This window comes from Drosophila hydei, unplaced genomic scaffold (genome assembly GCF_003285905.1).
Source record: "Drosophila hydei strain 15085-1641.00,03,60 unplaced genomic scaffold, DhydRS2 tig00000063-arrow-pilon, whole genome shotgun sequence".
NCBI classification, from domain to species: domain Eukaryota; kingdom Metazoa; phylum Arthropoda; class Insecta; order Diptera; family Drosophilidae; genus Drosophila; species Drosophila hydei.
This window is the reverse complement of record NW_022045657.1, coordinates 1,390,440-1,411,047: the sequence shown is the minus strand read 5'-3', so window position 1 is coordinate 1,411,047 and position 20,608 is coordinate 1,390,440. Positions and strand designations below refer to the sequence as shown.

At 37.9% G+C, this 20,608-nt stretch overlaps 1 protein-coding gene across 8 annotated transcripts; it reads right to left on the bottom strand.

The window, feature by feature from the left end:
• Positions 1 to 1,095: 1,095 nt before the first annotated feature.
• On the bottom strand, positions 1,096 to 20,276 carry LOC111592374 (serine/arginine repetitive matrix protein 1). 8 transcript variants are annotated; one of them, XM_030222858.1, is made up of 9 exons: positions 20,136 to 20,276; positions 17,704 to 18,278; positions 11,748 to 11,784; positions 5,875 to 5,963; positions 5,229 to 5,437; positions 4,731 to 5,163; positions 3,642 to 4,672; positions 2,292 to 2,984; positions 1,096 to 2,226 (listed from the first exon to the last, which is right to left on the bottom strand). In XM_030222858.1, the coding sequence occupies exons 2-9, from the start codon at positions 17,828 to 17,830 to the stop codon at positions 1,510 to 1,512; spliced, it is 3,336 nt and encodes a 1,111-aa protein (XP_030078718.1). In that variant the 5' UTR covers positions 17,831 to 18,278; positions 20,136 to 20,276; the 3' UTR covers positions 1,096 to 1,509. The 8 variants fall into 8 exon arrangements, with proteins under 8 accessions (XP_030078718.1, XP_030078719.1, XP_023160310.2 ...); XM_030222859.1 differs by having other exon boundaries at positions 17,704 to 18,272; XM_023304542.2 differs by lacking the exon at positions 20,136 to 20,276 and having other exon boundaries at positions 17,704 to 18,619.
• Positions 20,277 to 20,608: the final 332 nt, after the last annotated feature.

Below are 20,608 nucleotides of genomic sequence, written 5' to 3'. Positions count from 1 at the left end.
AAAATTGAGCGTGTTTTAATAAGAATACAAATTTTTAATGAAAGCCCCCATAAAAGAAAATGTGCTTTAAGTGAAAAATATGAATGTTAGCTTCACAAATAGAAAGGATATAGTAATAAAATCTCTATCTGAGTAGTATAGTCGTATTCGTATTCATAGACTAATATCCAGTCCTAACCCACGGAATTGAAATCGAAAGACAATGAAGAAGTTCCAGCTATATGAATCGCATTGCTGTAAACAGTCTATAATGGATCCAATTTATAGCTCATCGGCATGCTTGAGCATCTGGCATTAGTCAAAAGGCAATTATAGAACGAAGCATTAGAAGTGGTCAAAATAAAAATGCAATAAAATCAAGCGCTGGGCAATCTGGAATCCCAGCGAGTTATAAATTAAATGCAGCTGCTAGAAATTATAATTATTTGTAGTGCTGTAACACAATCGAAACGCTGTTTGTTGTCTTCACTGTAGACTTTATGGGTTAATGAAAATATAATTAACGCAGCTGTGTGAGCTCCTTTGATGCGTTGTCGTTAGTGAGCGTGTGCTTTGAACCTGCGCATCCAGACAACTTTTCCTTTTACTCTTTTGTTGCTGCAATTTGTATTTGCTATTTTCAGTGTGCTACTTTTTTTTCATTTTATCTGTTACAATTTGTGCAGCTACATGGCAAAATTAAATTTGTTTTGCACACTTTCCAGAGGCGTTTGTGTGTCATGCATTTTTACACCTTAATTTGCAGCTAATTTGCATTTTATATATGAGAATTTTCGCTTGTTGCGCAATTCCAGCTGCATTTGCAGCTGTCTTCTACCACCTTTTGCCCCAGCAATATGGAAATTGTGAACACATTTAGGAAATGCCATAGTACAATTTTCATTCTTCATTTAAATGTCAGAAAAACAAGGAATTCAATTAGCAGAATAGCAAGAACTTCGTTCACTTGGCTGGTATTCCACAAATATATTTAATATTAATGAAACATTTGTTACTTTCACATTTGACTATTTTATTTATGTTTATTCGAATCGAATAACAGTAATAAATTATTTTTACAAATAAATTGAAGTAAATACTCGTAAATTAGGCGCTCTACATACAATTGAAATACTCGTCTGACAGATTATGTACAATCGTATATAATTATGAACTTAATTAATTGCAAACAAGTTGAAACGGAACGGAATTTATTAATTGGGCTACATTAAAATATTAATCTTTATGCGTTAACCTAGAACTGAACCGCATCAATTGTGTTTTCATATTTAATTCTTTCCTTTTTCTTTTTTTGTACTTGAAGATAATTTGAAAATGCTTGTTAAATGAATTCGGGTTCAAAGGGGTTCACTTCATTAATTTTGAGACTAGCTAATCCATATACAGCATGTCTGTTGGGTCTAAAAATATGATTTCCATTTGGTTAAGAGGACGGCACACGAGCTACTGTCGACCAATCTTCTCAAGGCCTCTGTAATGCATATCTAAACATAGTCGTAAGTCTAGAATCTAGAGACATCCGTTGCCCCAGCAGCCGCACCAGGGTATCTTGCCGCCCGTGTGGGAGCTGATCGAAATCTTGCGGCGGTTAGAACGCATGCTGAAGCTGGTCGAGGACTCGCGGGAGGAGCCAAAGCTATTCGAGTTGCGATCGGATTGGGAGGTAACCGTCTCGTGGTTGCTGTCCTGGTGGGAATGGTGGCTGTGATGCGGATTGCTGCTGATCAGGCTGCTGTGCTGATGGTGGTGCGTATGGTGATGATGATGCCCACCATTACCACCAGCACCACCCCCGCTCGAGCCGCTTATGCGATGCCCACTGTGCACGGTGCCCTCCGAGTGTCGGCGTGAGCACTTTGTGCGACTGACCGTGGCCGTCATGGGTACCGGATCGCTGCTCTCCTTTCTGTGATGATGGTGGTGTGTGGTGCTGGGCGGTGCGGACGCTGTAGTTACCGCCTCCGCAGGCCCGGCTGTCATTGTATTGCTGTTGATGCAACGGCGCAAGGAATGTGGGGAACTGGGCGTGCTGTGGCTTATCTGCCGGAAGGCCTTAATGTTGGGATGCATGAGTACGCCGCTCGTGGCGCTGGTAAGGTCACCACAGCTGGCCGTCGCTGTGGGTACTTCGCCTGCAGCAGTCTCCAATCCGCCATTTGCCAGCGGCTGCTCCTCGCCGCAGACTATGGAAACACGCCGAGCCTTACGCTTGGCCGCATCCTCCTCCTGCCAAGGGATTAAAAATCAAACAAGTACTCTCTATAAGCAAGATGCATTCCCTTAAATCTCACCTCGTTGGCTGTCCCAGTGTCAGCTGGCTCACCGCTTGTGCACTCCACGTCCAGGGATCGGGTCAGCTGCGTTGGCGCAGACCGAAAGATGGCTCTTTTAGCTGCCGCCGTTGCCAGCGATTTGTACAGGTGGCTTTTATTTGGCGAGAGTCCGACTGGCGGCGGTGGTGGTGGCTCCGTGGGCATGGTCACAGGCGGTGGACGGCGTGCCGGCGGCAATGGCGGTGGCGGTTTGGCAGGTAAACTGGGCTTAACGGCCAGGGGTGGCTTTTGGCCTGACGGTGACTGTGGCATGCTGGCTGCCTGGTTGAGCTGTTCGAAGCCCAGATAACTGCATTTCTCTGGAAACGGAGTCATAGGATCGGGCATATGGGGCGCCGGACTATCCGTGTGCTCTCGCTCCAGTGACCGGGTGCGACTGGACAACTTATGGCTGCCATTTGAATCGGAGGTGTTGCCGGCAGCCACAGTAGTTGTTGCCGTGCTGGTGGTAGCAGTCGAAGCTGTTGGATTTGTGCCGTCATATTGCAAATAGAGATTCATCTCAGAGCGATAGGGCTTACTCCTCTCCTTGTCATTGTTATTGGCTATGAGATTATCGCGCGACTTACTCTTCTCCAGCTGTATGGCCAGAATGTCGCCCGAAATGGTCTGTATGTCATTAAGCAGAGACTCCAAATTCACGGAATCCGTCTGAGTGAAGGAAAGAAGTTAATTTTAATATAAACTTATAATGGAAATGTGGTAATTTCTTAAGAGTTGTTACAAAATATATTATCAATGTGGGCAGGAGAACATTGAAGACATTCAGATGTCAGTTAATGAATACAATAAATAACTTCGAACACTAACATTTAACTAAACATTGATTGAGACTAGATATAGGAAACAAGATCTTATTAATGGGTATAGAAATACTTTCGGATACACAGAGAAAGCCAAGGCATATGTTGAAAGGGCATATTGAAAACAAATTCAATTTGGAATTTAAATGATGTAAGCAAAGATGCGACATAACGGAACGGTTTATTAGGCTGGAATTGGAATTTTGGATTTATAATAAATGTATTGAAATTATATTCACAAGAATTCTAATATAAATAAATACTTGGGCATAATCAATTTGTATTAAACAGATTTATATGATGACAGAATATATGAAATACAAACACTATAAATAATAAGTTTCCCGTATATGTATATATATGACTGGGCCGCAACTAAACGAAAACATGTGGAAATTTCATTATCTACAATGATATTCATTGACAAGTAAATGAAATTCTTGAATTGGGAAAGCTAACAAGCCAAAGATGACTGTGGGCTGATCCGGTTAACAGATCCCCTCACCTGACTGCCAATATCAACGATGCTCGATGTGGACAACGCGGCGATTGGCTGGCAGCTGGCTGCAGAAGCGGTTAGCTTTAAGGTCTGACGCAGCGGCGATGTGGTTGTTTTTGTGGTATTTGTTGTGACTGTCATCAGGGGCTGGGTCAGGGCATTGGCCGAGATGCAGCTACTGTGGCAGCCCTTTTGTGCGGTTGCGTAGACCGGTGTTACGCAACGGGTCAGGGGCAGCGGAGAGGGCGGCGCTGAAGCCGATTTGGCAGCGGCCGAAGCAGCAGCAGCTAGCGCAGCAGTATAAATATCAACCACGCTGCCGCCACAGGCGTTCGCCTCACCACCGCCAACGCCCAAGCCAACGGCAGCGGCCACATTCACGACCGCCCGATGTAGCGCGCAATGCTGATGCGGCGGCTGCTGGGGGAGTTTGAGTTGAGGTGTGGGCGGCTGCTGGCCGTGGCGCTGGCGGTGCTGGTGGCACGGTTGGTGGTGCAGCTGGCAATGCGAGCGCGCGCGATGCCGCGGACTTACTTGTGGCGAGAGCCGCGGGCCGGGCCGCTGGTATGGTGTCGCCAGCGCATTGTTGACAAATATATCTGGGGGATCACGAATCGGAGGTGCCGCCTCCGGCTGGAGGGGCGGTGGTGGCGAGCCCGGTGGCAGTACATCCTGTCCCCGATTGGCAAGCTCCGTGTTGAGCTTGAGGCGCGGCTTAATGGGAGCAAAGAAGTGCTTGGGGCTATTGAGCGCTTGTTGCGTGGCGTTTGTCGTTATGGCTACGGTCTCTATAATACCGCCAGCTCCGTTCGTGGTTGGCACATTCAGCGCTATCTTGGGCATCGCTTGCAGCGTGGATGTGGGCACAAAGGTTGTCAGCGGTACGGGTGGTGGTGACCTCGACGGCGACGACGTGTTCGAATATTTGCGCTGTGAGAAGGGCGATTGCAAATTGTAGTCCCAACCATTCGTATGCTTCATGGTCTTGCCGGTTGTGGTGCTCGAGTTGGTGCCCAGCTCAGGTGTGGGCGTTAGCACTGCATACAATCCAAAGGATGTCAGTTCAGAGTACATTTCCAGCAAGCGTTTACTTACCCGTATTCGGGCCCTGATGATGGGTTAGGATGTTCTCAAAGTACGAAAGCGGCGGCACCATTGCCTGCAAATCGTTTAGCTGATTGGCTACCAGCTCGATGGGTGTTAGGGGTGTCAGGGGGCCGACCAAGCTGGGCAGCGTGCTCTGCGAGCCATTGAGATCGGGTGTGCATATCGTTAGATGCTCCGGCAGCTGGGCCTGCAGCATTTCCGGATTGCTAAGCGTCTCCTCCGACACCACAGACAGATGGTCAAAGTGCATGGGCTGGTTATCCGATTTTGTAGACGCATTGTTTTCAACAGGCTGAGCTTGGGGCTCCTCCGGTGGCAGCGGCTGTTTGATTGGTACACAGGAACCACCTCGCTCCTGACAGCACTCGTCGCTGCAGTGGCCATCATCATCGCAGCGACACGTATCACATGATTCGGAGTCCTGCATGGCACAAAGCTTAAGTACTTAAAGAGCAAATTTATAGACGATTAAGGATCTCCACTTACATCACTGTTTCCATCACAACCTGCGCTGCCTCTGCCACCGCCGCTGCAGCGACGTCCGCTGCCCCCGCTGCCGCGACATCCGCCGTACTCGTGCTCGCTCAGTTTCGCCTTAAAGCGCTTATTCAGCCGATCGCATTCATCGCGCAGCGACCAAATCTCACGTCGCAGGTGCTCATTTTCGCGACGCAAACGCTTGATATCCGATTGACCTGTAACAAATCAGTTTACAAATTAGTCAATCTATAAGCTGATGAATAAATACTGTGATAAATATTGATTATTGTGTTATCTCTTTTTTGGAATTTATGCTAATCTAAGCGGACTATCCCATTGTTTACTTTGGCTTACCCAATGCTTTGTCAATGCAAATAATGTTTATGTATAAAAAAACTTTATATATATATAGATATAGCTAATTCTGTCTAGCTGTATCTATATATTTTCATTTCTTTCCTTTAGTTTCACGCTCCACGCATCGCTTTGCAGTTTCTAATGTGTTTTTAATTGGACTCTTGGATTATGATTATTTCGTTTCCTGTTTAAAAACAAATATATGCACATGTTTATGCCACAGATATGTATATATTTGTTTTATCTATTTTAAGCACATTTCTGTAGCGTTTTTTAAGTTTCTATTGCTATTTACCTCGCTCGACTTCCGCATTTATGTTGATTGTGCGCAATCTGAGCTCCTCATTTTCGTATATCATGCCACGTGATGACTTTCTGTCCAATCTGTAATTATTCAAACCGATGTTAGAACATAGCTTATGTAATATGTGTAGAGTATGTGAATTGTTAACTATACTGCCTTTCATCTGTTAGGGGCTGCCATTGGGAACGACGGCCCGTCAGCATTATGTGGATATATATATTATATATGTATTCTGGTCTCTAAAACAGATATCTTATCATATAAAGTGTGTTTGAATTGGTAGGTGATGCCTCAACGACTGCTGTAGGTCAACTGAATAGGGTAGACTCTATGCGTTTTGCCCAATAATTAGGCATTCCTCTCGGTCTGTGTTTCTGGGCTTTCAACACTCGCCGTGCATAAATAAATAATATGAAAGCGACGTAGACAAATAAATATATACAAATGATATTTTTCACGCATATACGAAATTTACCAAAAGACCCAACATTTAAAAAAATATATCGACCAATAAACTGGAGGTGATAGGCCCCATCTAGCTGGCAAGGGAGAAAACGGAACGCAAACAAACTATAAATTACATAGATTTGAAAAACATAAATTTGTCTTTGTATATATAATGTCGGGTACTGAGAAATTGCGCCTTAAAGAGTACCTTTTATTTAATAGTCCGCAAACATTTTTCTCCAATCAAATTAAATCAATTAAAGGCTATGCTCAAATCCCAAATGATCCATAAAAAGCCTCTGCAAATTTTCCATAACTTACGCTTTTTATGTATTTCAAAGCAGAAATGCGCGTGAATTTATTTTTGACACTGTTGTCTGAACAATTTTGAAAAACTGCCGACCTGTTGGACTAAATGCCATCGCGCTAAGCATCAGGATACCCTGTAGGCAGTGCGTGAAATGGGCATATATTAATGACTATAAGTTTGTTTCATTAATTTCATATATCGCTAACCAATTCCCTTTAAGCTCTGGTTGATCTCAATTTCTCTACCCATTAAAGCTTAAAGTTAAGGTAATAGATGAATCATCTTGTGCTGGCTTATAGGGTAAGTTATAGCATACTATTGTGGACTTCATTACTTTGTCGTTTTGGAAATGAGACAGTTTCTTCATTGCTTGTGCGGCAAGTTGATCAAAACAAGAAATATATATAGAAAAAAATGTTTCGAAATGAAGCAGAACAGGAAGGCGAAATACCCTAGACAGTGACATCTTTAAGTTTGGTTAGGGATATTTAAAAAGAAATTTTTATGCTAGCAAAATTTTCATTGTGCACCCAAGTCTGTTTATCTATTAAGGCTTAAATATATGAAAAATAAAAAATTGAATTTAAATTTAAAATTTAAATTAAATTTTGATAGTAATATAACAAAATGTTTATAATATTAATATAAAAATTTTCGATATTCGTTCAAAATACATTAAATTCAATTATATATTTAATACATTTGTTGTATCAATCAGTTCCACTTTGTTCATAAGCAGTTCAAAGTTCTAGTGAACTAGTACTGATTCCGCACAGGAACCAACAACGCTCCAGCCCTGTAGGCGAAAATCTATTTCTGGCAAGCGTGTAAGTGTGCGGAGGCGTGTGCGTGAGCAACACAATTGAATCGATAAATGTATGATCGATAGAAGGCGTAACGCTTGGCATTTTTATTCATAAAATGCGATGTTTATATGCACATACATGTGTGGAACGTAATGAAAACAATCGTTTGTATTGTGATTTGCACTGAGCTGCGGGGTAAACAGATTCGCAGTTTGTGTGAAACGTGTAAAATCAACTTGGACAATGTACATGACTCGATGATAAACAATAAACTTTATTTTTAGTTTCCGTTTGAGGCGGGAAATGTTTATTTTACGATCACTGAAGTGTATGGATATTAGAAATGTTAATGACTTTTAATATGGATCGATATATAGGGCACGAGATGCAGATGTTCATGACCAAAAAGACTTAGAATAAGTTCGCCTGTTCGAATAAAAGCGAATAACTATGTCAACGAGCTTACTTAGCTGACTTCTCGGAGCGCTTGTTGCTCTTGCGACTGCGTTCATTGTGCGTTCGAGTACTTTTCGCGCCTTTCATTTAATACACAAATAATGGGCTAAATACTTTAAAACTGTGACACAATGTAGTTGGCTTCGCAAACATAAGTTCACGCGACGCGTGCTTAACTTTAGACGGAAACTAATTAGCTACACAATTTGTTTACAGTTGTACATTTTTTATTGTGATTTTCATTCTTTCTGTTTTTTTTTTTTTATTTTTATTTGTTTCTAAACCATATGAAAAATTAGATAACAAAAGAAAATTCAGCGCAGCGAAGACGTGAAAAAATGTTTTTCGTATTGCAATACCGCACGATTCGGCTATGAACAGAAAACTGACAGTTGGGCGAGATCAGTTTTGGCCAAAAACAAGCGACTACAACAACACCACAAAGGCAACAAACGAACGCCAACGACTGGCATTGAATGCCGCCAAGAGCAACAAGCTCTGCCCGTGACGGCCACTGGTTCAATTTTTAATAAAAACTAAACTAGAAGAAAAGAAGAAACACCAACAATACGAAACGAAAACTGTGAAGAGTTTCATAAAGCAAAGGCAGCAGCAGCTAAATCTTTAAGGCACAACCAATATCAACAAATCATCGTTCTCAATGAAAGGCGGGCACTCTGCTCAGAGATTAAATGTGAAAAGAAAAACTCAGACGTCAAATATCTAAAAGCAAATACCGATGGGAACATTGCTCTCTCTCTCTCTCTCTTTGCTTCTCTTTCTACTTATTACAATCTAAAGGTAGTGTTGGGCAACGTCAGTTGAATCCATTATAGACGTAAGCAATCAAGTATTATTGACACTATAATAATGACACTATAAATAATAAATATATCTTTAATAGTAATTGGAACATGAAATTAAAAATTAAAAATGAATAGCCTAAATTGAGCAAAATTAAAAATAAATTACATTACTCTGTGTAAGATATATTTTTATTTATAAGATATTTTTGAATGTTCATTAAATTTTATTTAAATTCAGTTTAAAATTAAAATGTTCCTTCTATATTAGAGTCAGTTTCTAAAACTATTTAAGCATTTATTCAATATTCTAAATAATTAAATATATAAATAAAATTAAATATATTAAATATATAAATAAAATTAACTGCTCAGTAAAGGCATAGAACAAACAAATGGCAAATGAGCCTGACCAAACACTGACTATTCTAAGTAAATTTAGATTTTCTTCTTTACTTTCTGTGAAACTTAAAGTCTTAGATAGGTAGAAAAGTGTGTTGGACACATTGGAATAGGGTATATAGCACGAGATATAGCATTGGAACTTGAACTTTTGACGTAGCCATGCAGTCAGCGAGTTTTTAACAGGAAAAAGCTCTTACGATTAGCTTATATATACAAATATATGTGTATTTATAGATATATATATATATATATATATTTATATATATATATATAAATATATAAATTGTAAATGTAAAAAAAAACTAAATTCATTTGTATATAAAACAGAAATAAATAAGATTAGTTCTTTTCATATAGATTTGAAAACATATTTTAAAAAACCAATTAACTATTTTTTTAAATAATGCCACTAAGAACTTTATGGATATCGTGAATTTATTTATGCATTTTATATTTGATATAGTTGCGCTTAATGTGATTTGCAAATTTAATTTGGTATCTGCAACTAGTTTAACTGTTTGTCTTGATTACATAGCAATTAAATTCAATTTAATCAAACCATTAATCGGATTGGTTTATAGTTGGGAGTGTTCACGATTTTCACAATTACAATTTGACTACAAGCAGCAAAAAGACAACAAAAATTAATTTATTTTAACAATAAGCAGCTGATAATATAAATTACCCAGCTGCACCGCAATTTCAATTAATTTTACAGCTCTGTAGCTACCGAGTTAAATAACATTGTAAATTGCTTAACCATTTTTTATTTTGCATTATTTTCGTTTTCATTGCCGTGCATTGGCCAATGATTAGCTGGATAGTCAGCGACCAGAGTAGCGTACAAAAATAAGTATCTGAAATGTGTCACGGCTGCTGACAGGCGCTATAAGTGGTGCAAAATAAAAGTATCTCGTGCGCCCACACGAGCACAACCGCAAATAAATCTTACATCAACGGACACACACTATTTAACCCAACGATCTGTCTGTCAGCTGAGGTCAATAATTCTATTTGGGTTAATGTAAACATGCATGCAAATGTACTTCAAATACATTTTCTTTAGAAACATTAGACAGATGAAAGCCTAAAGCTAAATAGTTGATCTAAGTGTCATCGTTGAAACAATGACGTAACTGATAGCTATCTGCTCATACCCGAACTGATTTCTAAATCCGAGTCTCACCCATCCTACGGCCTTTTAGGGGCAATCGATTTGATTTAAATAAATTTATAGTAAATGAAAGCATCATCTCAAAGGTGCCCACTACTTAATAAATGCATTGTCAAAATAATGTCCAATAACATAAGTTCATAAAGTTAATAATGAAAAAAAAACTATACTTTTTAGAAGTCCTTTGTCTTTCTTCTTTTAAACACAATTTGTTGAACATCTGCATTACACCCCAAAGTTTGATCTTTATTTTAAAGGACTTCAAAACACATATCTTGAACTTTTCATTTCACGATCAATAAAATTCATTTTATTTTATTTATAATTACTAAATTTCATCATATTCACTTTTGACCTGGTTGATCTTAAAGGCTATCTATAATATAATCTATCCGGTTTTATTGAAATTCTATATAAATATTTCTCATAATTCTCATAATTAATATATATTGTTGTATCTTATATCTATGCTCAATCAGGTGCTTCTTGCACCTGCTTCATAAAGCTAACTACAGATTTTTTGACTTGCTGCCAAATGAATTTAATTTTGTCTATTACTACGCCCACTTTTCAGCTGACCCTCGCTATATTTTAGTTTAACAAATATAAAGTTCACAGTGCTAGTCATAAATAATATTTTGTTCACATTCATGTATGTGTTTCGTTATGCTAATTCGTGAATTTAAATTATTTATAAGCCATTAAAAAATTAACAGAGGTTATAAGAGCCAATTAATATTCAACACAAAAAACGTATTTATTTATTTTGTTTAGTTTCAATATATATATCTATATATATATTTATATATTTGCCGAGTTCGTGCCAATTTGTTGCTGCGCTAATTATTGTTGCTGGCTGCCATTGTTTTCTTTGACATAAATTAGACGCAGACAGCTTAATCTAAACCGATAATATTTTAATATTTGTTTTAAGATGCCGATGAAATGTTTCTTTAGGAAATTATTGCATTACTTAAAACTAAATTAGTAATCGGGTATATTAGTTCTTGGACTTCTTTGACTAATTTATACATTTTTACTGTTGAAGTTTTTTTACTTTAACTATCAGAATATATTTTTTTATATGAAAGACGTTACTAATATTATTTAAAAATATGTTACTTATTGTTTTTTTATATGTAAAAATAATAATAATTTTCGTTTCTGGTAATAGGAATTTGGCATTAGCAGAGTTAGACTCTTATAATAAATGAAATACAAATAAATGTATATTTTGAGTATAAGAGAACTTCGTAAATTCTTATGCGCATGATCCTTAAGAAAAATGCAGAGCTTTAGCAGAACGTTTGGCCACACTCGCTCTCTCATTGATCGCAAAGCTTTGCACTGCTTGAAAGCTCATTCGATCGTGATTTCATCAAACGGTTGGCGGTTCAAATTCAATTCTTATCAACAATTCATGTAATCTTATAGCTAAAATATGTAAAGTTCGATTCAGTTACCTGCTATTTAGCTTATAGTGTGCATGACGTCTTCGTTCTCGGAGCATAGTCGTGCGTTAGTTTGCCGCATATGAAAGAAAAACCAGCAAACCAAAAAAAAAAAACAAATGCAAAAAGACACATAAAGTACAGAAAGAAAAGAAAAACGAAAGAAAAATAACAAAAATACAAACAAATCAAAACACAACACAAAATACAAAATACAAATACAAAAAAAGAATGAAAAACACAAAAGTTTTTTCGAGAAAATTATTTTCGTTGTTGTAAATGTGTAAATTTGTAAATGTAGAAATGTGATTTTTGTATTTTATACGTTTTTCCTTAGATGCGAGAATTCACTTTTACTTTGTTTATAAATACTCGAGAGCGTGTTTATTTAGATAGAGCCAAAGTGTGTAAGCGCATGTTGAATATTTCGGCACAGAAACAATACAAATAGAGCTCTAAATGAAAACATTTAGAAATGAGATATTTACCGACAGATATTGCGAATTCTAAACTGTTTTGCGAACAACTTTTCCATTTTAAGATTACAAAAAAACCAACACACAAAAAGAGAGAAACTTTCCAGACACAAATAAAAATTGTTGTAAGGCATATTAATGACTGCTTTAATATCTTGATGTTCAATGACATTCTCTAGGACCTGTCTGCCCCGAACACAATGCCCAGGCGAGCGCATAAATATATATTCAGATATGTATATGAGTATATAAGCATATTCATATGGAAATTTGTGTGCCTTCCACAACGACAATGCACAAAGGCATTTTTCGAATAGGCTCCTCTTCCCATCAGCAACAACAACGACAACAGCAACAGCAACACATAAGAGGTTTGGTTAGGAACTTATTCAAAGGGTCGTAGCAGCATTATCTGTCAAGGCAATTGATTTATCGATCAAGTTGTCAAGTGCTCATTGTCATCATTCAATCAGTATTTACACATGTGCTACAATCGAGACCAGCTCCTTGATTGGAGCACCGTATGTGAGCTAATGGAACTGATTTTGTAAGACTTTCTAACTGATATCAGAAAATCAGAATAAATAATCAACAAACAAATAATATTAAAGGGCTGAGCTGCATATTAAGCAAATATTATAATGCTCATCAGATCTTTGCCCATTGCTATCCATTTGATATAGAAATAAAGTCTAGGAAAGGCCTCTAGGCTAATCAGAAATATTATTTGGAAAAATTTTTCACATTTCTTCAAACATATTGGCATAAATAAAAAGTCTGTGAAATAAACTTTTCAATAAAAATAACAAAGGAAATGAGAAATATATATATATATATATATATATATATATATATATATTTTTTTTTTTTTATGTCTTTTATGGCTCATTAAATTCTGAAGTGAAATACATTTAATTCATTGAGCTATATATATTTTTACTTATTAGTATGAATAGAATTTCATTGAGGCTTTGAGTGCCTGTCCTGCTGCTGGAAAACGATAAATAGAGTACCTGTCAGTCGCTTGAGTGCGATTCAGTGCTGTTTATTTATAAACTTACTCAGTATCGTAATAAGAACTCATAAATATAAACACGCGTTTTATTAATTAAATGCTATTTTCGTGTGCTTCTCGATGGGCCGAGCGCAATTAGCGCGGTGTGGATGGAAAGTGTTCGATTCGATTCGATGAAGAATTGGGCTTATTATTTTCGGACACTTGCGCATGCCAGGCATACTTCAAATACAATAAGTGGATCATAAATGGAATTTTAAAAATACATTTCAGCGTTTGTGGAAGATGGTCGCAAGCGTTGACAAAGATACAGATGCAAATGCAGAAAAGATACAGATACGACGCGGCGTGACTGAGAGGCAGGGGACGGGCACAGGTTTGAACGCGCACGGAACGGGCCAACGGATACGTTGTGGCCTGGCAGGCACGCGACTTCCAACTGCACCACTGCGTCTGGGGCCAACCACTTGGCCGCATGCCCCACGACTGTTGCTGTTGCTGTTTGTGTGTTTCTTGTTAAATAATTGCGTATACATTTTATTTGTTGTTGCTTAGACTATGCCAACGCACACGCACGCACGCAGGGGCTGTGGGCGGGGCTGGCGTTGCATACGGCATGCCAATTCAGTGACGGAATATGCGTGCGGCTTCTAGTCAAAATTTACATCCATTCGTTGAGCAAACTACAAATTGAGACCGCACAAAAAAAGGCGACAGCAGCTAATGACGAATAGGGAATACCCTTTCTTTTTGGAATGGAGGGTTGATGGCTGCTGGTTTATATCCAACTTGGGCAGAATCTTAAGATATCGATTAGATCTTTTAACACACAAAATATTCTTGAATTTATTTATTTATTATTGAAATATTCTTGAATTTATCTGTGCAACCTTGCCTTATAAAATGATCTGTTATAGTATTATTATTATTTGTATCATATTCCATAAAGTCGAATCTAAATCTCTTTATGCTCTCCACATTGCATCATAGCTCCTTAAGTCTCTCTGTCATAGTGTATAAAAACCATAACTTTTTGTGTGCGTGTTCGAAGCCCAATGCACAGCCGAAAGAAAAGCAAATAAGGCCCAAAATGACTGAGATTTTGTTTTTGTTTCTGATTTTTCCATGGGCCCAGCGTTTGCTGCATTTGTGTTTTGTGGGCCAAGCTCTTTATTTCGTCTGGCACTTGACTTTTTGCGCAAAAAACTTGTTTGAGATTTGTAACGAAAATGCAGCCGCTCATAAATTCCCATAAAGATCACTCAAAGGCATATTCGAGTGAACTTTCTGATGTACGAATGGACAACACATGGCTTTAACAGTGCAACGCCTTAAAGAGGTGCGATTGAAGCGTGGGCAGGGCAATGTCACCTAAATGTTGTATAGTTTTAGACAACATTATCATTTGTTTGATAGGTTTTCCACGACTTGAACAAGGCAGCCAGGCACTGGATTACAGCGACACATAAATAAACAAGTTTATGATCAAAAGTTTTCCAAATGGTTTCTGACTTTTCAAAGCATAATTTATGGCTCGCTGCTTTGACACTTCCAGCAGGCGGCAAAAAGGCTTAAAAATATTTATAAATCTTGGCATTTAATGAATACGCTTAAATGCCGTTCTAGTTTATAAGTTGCATGCCCTTTACTTAACATTAAGCTCTTTGAGATTGTCCCAGGCTCAACTGATGTTTCTTATTGATCTTAATTTGATTATGATTTAAGTTTGGCAGACATGCACCACAGCCTTATATTTCCCTCTTGATATTAGCCTTTTCCCCATTATTTTTCCTCGACAAAATCAGATTATGAGTATGTACATATGCACAAATATATAAAATTTTTAAATGTTTCACTTAATTTGATTAGGAATTTTAATTCTTCACATAAATCTGGTCAAATATATTTCAAGCTGTCGCATTTATTTATTTTAAATGTGTCAGAATTTTAACTAAATTAGATTCTTGCCAAAGAAATGGTCTGTTTACGTTTTGCGGCTGTCTGCGCTGTGGACACATGTCTGGTGGAAAGGTGAGTGCGAAGATCGGGCAGAATCTATTTTGGAAACGCACTCACAAAGCTGAATCACAGCTGTAAAGTTGGCCAACATTCCAGTATGCCAAAGAGACAGAGATAGAGAGAGAGAATGAGAGTGACCGCCATATGCCGACAATTTGGTTCAATGATATTTACAAGTGCGGGCTAACACTCTCCTGGCCTTTCCTGGCCTTTGCCTTTACTCATTCCTCGGCCTATTTTGTAAATATTTTCCAAAATAAAAACAATGCGTCACACCGTTTGGCAGTGCTAATTGAAGCGATCCAACCGAAAGACATAAAAGCGGATAAATAATGCTTCTGCTTGGGGCAGATGAATCTTAAATACCCTTGAAATTCTGATTGACAGCTACTGAAGACATCAAATGTTTGTGTTTAGCATCACAGATTTTAACGTAGCCCATTCGCAGCTAAATGAAATTTATTCCGATGCTTGAGATACCCTATCTGTAGGTTTCTAAAATCTTTCTCTTAGATCAAACTAGAAGTTGGCACTTTTCAAGGTGTTCTCCTAGTACCAAATGAGTCCCGATTTGACTCTTCTGTTATATATTCAGGATATATACCTAACTCATTTATCAGTTTTTTTTTGACAATCAGCCATTATGTGAAACAATCAAAGGTCAGCTCGTCAATCAGACAGAGTTTACTCTTCTATATAGATATATAAGAGTAAATATATATATTATTATTATATATATTTTGTATCAGTTAACAACAATTCCCTTCAATTCCCTTCAATTGAGCACTCTTTACTATAGACACTTAACTATTGCAGAGATTTGGTATAGCGTAACCAACTGCATAGCAAAGTCAAAACACCCCATCTATACTTGATTGCGGCGTCATATTGTTATGTTCAATCAATGCGATTTTCGCGTCGATTTCCTTGTGCGATCAAGGTAGCGGAAACGAGATCAATTTAATTACTCAAAAATTATCGTGGCACAAATCGCTAGCCATAAAATCATACACGAAATCGTTTTCCTTGTTGTTGTTGAAAATCAACTGGGAAAAATATTATGGCTAGCTGGGTAGCTGGGTAGTCCGGGGCTCAATGTTCCAATGACGCTTTTTATGAGCGCAAATGAAATGCAAATAATATTTGAAGCGTTTTCAATTTTAATTTCATTCGCTGCTAATTGTACGAGCCAAATTGAAATATGCACAAGTATGAATATGTTATCATTAATTGCAATACACGTATATAGCTTGGTGGAAAATTTGCATAAAAAAGTGGAAATCGGTTCAATATATGCGTTTCAAATTAAACATTACCCCACTGACATGTTCGGTCGACAATTTGGGGCCTAAAGCTAGAATAATGTGCTGCCCAATTAAAATGAAATTCAATAAATTTTTTCTTTGATGCTAAAGACAAATTTATGCGACCGAACAAACCATTTGCCAGACGTGGCCGTCATTTAATTAGCCGCATAATAAATACATTGAGAAAAAATAAATAAATTTATACATATATGTATGTATATATATATATATGTGTGTGTATTTGTGTTGATTTTAAATGATTTCAAGTACATTTTACGGCGTAATTGAAATAAATCTCGGGCCCGTAATGCCTTTAAACAATGCTTCATTCAGCCTGATAGTAATTAAAGCTCTTTCGGATTTAAAAACAACACAAGACTCCAGAAGCACAGGTGAAGCATTTTCTGACCCAGAAAGTAGGCAAAAGGTTCAGCCTTGTACATTGCAAACTAATCCTTGACAGCTTTCACTACACCAAACTAATTGACTTAGTAGGCGTAAAATGAAATTTGTATTTTCATTTAAGTTATTAATGCCATACACAAGTCTGAAAAGTTTCTCTCAATTCATTGACAATTGAACTTTAATTCTCTTAAGCTTACTTTAATTACCTATTTTCTGTAGCTCAGTGAGGACTTTTATTTACAGGTTATTTAAAGCTTAAAACATTTAAGTTAATTTTCAGTCAATTGTTATTTTGGTTTTGGAAAATAATATAAAAATTAAAATTACATTTAGAAAAATTTAAGAACATAATCAAATTAAAATTTGCAAATAAATTTATCAAATTCTATTTGGAAAAGTTGTATGTGCCTTTCTTAAGCTCAGCCCTAACTATATATCTGTTTATTCTCTCTCTGAACATAATTTCATTAATTGCGGAATCTATATGTTGTTTAATCAACTCGTTGATAGCCAAATGAACTCTGTTATTTAGTTGTAAATAATTGAAATAATTGAGTTTGGCAACTTTGAAGCTTGGAACATTTTTGGCCATAGACAATTTGCGCTCGCAGACTTGGAAGGAATTTTCGCTGAGCTGAACTAAATAAAGACGCTCGAGTAGCTGTAAATGAGTATGTGAGTGTACTTGTGTGTGTGGGAGTGTGTGTGCTTTGCATGTTTGTATGCTTAACTATGTTGCAACGTACTTGCTTTCGTTGGCGATGAGCTTTGCGTTGATTTCCGCTGATTGTTGTCGCTGTTGTCCCCGTTGCTGCCGCTCGCCCGTCCGCTAATTAAATTGTCATCCAAAGAAATGCCGTCGAGCCAATGCATGACATTATTTCAATTAGTAGACACTAATACACACTCACGCACACATACACATGACGAAAGAGAGACAGAGAGAGAGAGCGCGGGCGACGGGTGCAAATCACATTTCAAGCGTGAAGAATTGATAATTCGTAAACGTTGACACTTCGTCACAGACACATTCTTCACATGCTGCGCGACTTTTCCACGACGATAATAACTCAATTTTCCGCTTGTTTTTCCCGGCAACAAGTCGTCCGTGTGTCGGCTGTTGCCTTCTTTGCTTTGACTTTTGTATTGCACTTTAGCTGCGCTTTCAACACACATACGCCCCGTGCGCCCGCATAATTAGCACAATGCACTTTGCCGCAGCTTTTGCTGCTTTTATTCTGCTTGTTATTGTTAATGTCTTTTTTTTATTAAAGCAATTTATTACTTATTTTCAGCTGCACATGTGCTGTGATTGCTGCAACTGCATTTCAATTAAATCAAATAGATATATATGCACTATATTTGTATGTATGAAACAAAATTTACAGCACGACACGATCTTTCGATAATTCGTATCGATTTGTATATTCTATCTGCGACTTGTTGTTGGCACGCTGGCTAACCGGCTGCTTCTGCTGCCACTGACTGACACGCCGGACGCTGACCGGGCCGTAGTAGCTGCTGCTGCTGCTACTGCGACGGCGACTGCGAATGCTACTGTGGCCGCGTCTGTAGCGCATTTCCAATCGCTTCGCACGTTATTGTTTCCATTGTGTTCGATATTTGTATTTTCTTGTACTTTTGTTATTCCTACACACACTCACACACACAAATATATATATATATATATATATACATATATATATAGATAGCGCTGCCTAAGTTTGCCTCAATTTATTGTAGCTTGTTTTTTTTTTTTTGTTTTGTTTTGTGTTTATTTTATACACATTCGAACTGTTTCTAGTATTACGCTAAAGACGACCCCTAGCCGCAAACCCCTTCTGAGTATGGGCCGACAAACCCACAGAGAGCTCGCCTTGTACTCTGGCCAATTTCCTTGCCGACATGTCGGGACATAAACATGCGAATTAGCATTCGGGTTGAACGGAACTATTGTCTAGAGCCCACATACCTTGTAATTGCGCGTATTCTATGTGGGCATTGCTTTATGATAACTAGAACCGATTTGACTTCACCTAGTCGAATTACTCATGGAACACGAATGATTAAAGATCGCCACAGCATGTTCATTCTTTCGATTAATTACCTAATGGGGAACAAGCAGACTTCGTGTGCTTTATAGGTCCAATAATTAAAAATCAATTTGATTGGCCCGACTTGTTCGCACTTCATGATTCGAGAGTGTATGTAAGCCATAAACAGAGCACAGCAATACACTATACAGCGGAAATCTATGCAAATTAATGGAAAACCTATTTCCAATTCGATTGTTCATGGCAATATCTTAAATAAAAATTTTATGAAAGTGATATAAACGTATAATTTATGACAAGGCAAACATCAAATACTTTGTTGCATGAAATATGAATGTTTTATTTTTATACCCTTTAGAAATTGTGTGAGTGGAAGAGGGTATGCTGAAGTGGCGGCCATCTGTATAACTCTGGGATCCAAGAGCTTCATATAAAATAATTGCGAGAAACAAAAATATTAATTATAATAAAAAATAAAACCATTGTTAAATATTTGGCAAGAAATATTAAATAAATATTATCAATCCAGATTGTGTCTCTAGGTATCAGCTAGTCTGTCAACAACAAGTTTGAAGCTTGATATGATGAAAAAAACATACAAATGACCTATTATTCAAGTAGATACAAAATTTTAACTAATTATTTAATTGAGTTGAATTTCAAAATTGTTTTTTTTTTTAATTTTTTTTTTATTGATTTTGAGAACAATTTAAGGTATTTCATGTTCCCGCGGACAGCTGACCACTGTGCGGCACGTCAACATTCAACGAGTTGACAGCCGTGATTGAAAACCCATTTTTGTAATTTAAAACCAATTGTTAATAAACCGAACAGCAGCAAGACACAATTGCTCAAAGTTTATTTAAAACAAAAATATATATATATAATAATATATATATTAGTATATATGGACTATTGTTTTGAAATTTTAAGTGTGGCCTTCAATACGTTGCTGAGATTTGCATGCGAATTGATTTATTACACAACAGAGACGTCACTCGCACTGTCTGCACTTGCGATGCAACGTCAATTGAGCAAATGCAGCAGAAAAGTTTTTTGTTTTTGGCCGTAACGAATGGCGAAAGGAAATCGCGCGATATATAATTTTGTTGTTGCTTATTTACATTTCAATCAGAAAACAGCAACAGCGAAACGGAGGTGGTCTCACTCTCACTAACTATCTGTCAGCATCGATCGCGCCACGCGGCGTATGAGCGATATTTTCTATGCCAGCGTCAAATTTTCGGCACCGTCCGCAACGTTTAAAAGACCGACTTACTCTGCAGCTAACTGCATGGCACGGCGCTCCAAACAGCTGCTCTTCCAGGCAGCCTCATATGTGTATGTGTGTAGGTGTGTCTCTGTGTGTGTGTGTGCGTAGGTCGTAAATGAGGCGAGACAACGCAGACAACATGAGTCGTTGGAAGAGGAGGAGTTGTTACGTTCCCTTCCATTCTGTTCTGTTTCATTCTATTTTGTTCTTGTCTACGGCCTATTGGCCCCGCCTGCCGCCCACAGGTCCCCCTTCGCGTCAGGCTGCTGCTGTTGTTGTTGGAAATTTAAAAGAATCAAAGGCAACGGCAAAGAGCGAAATTAA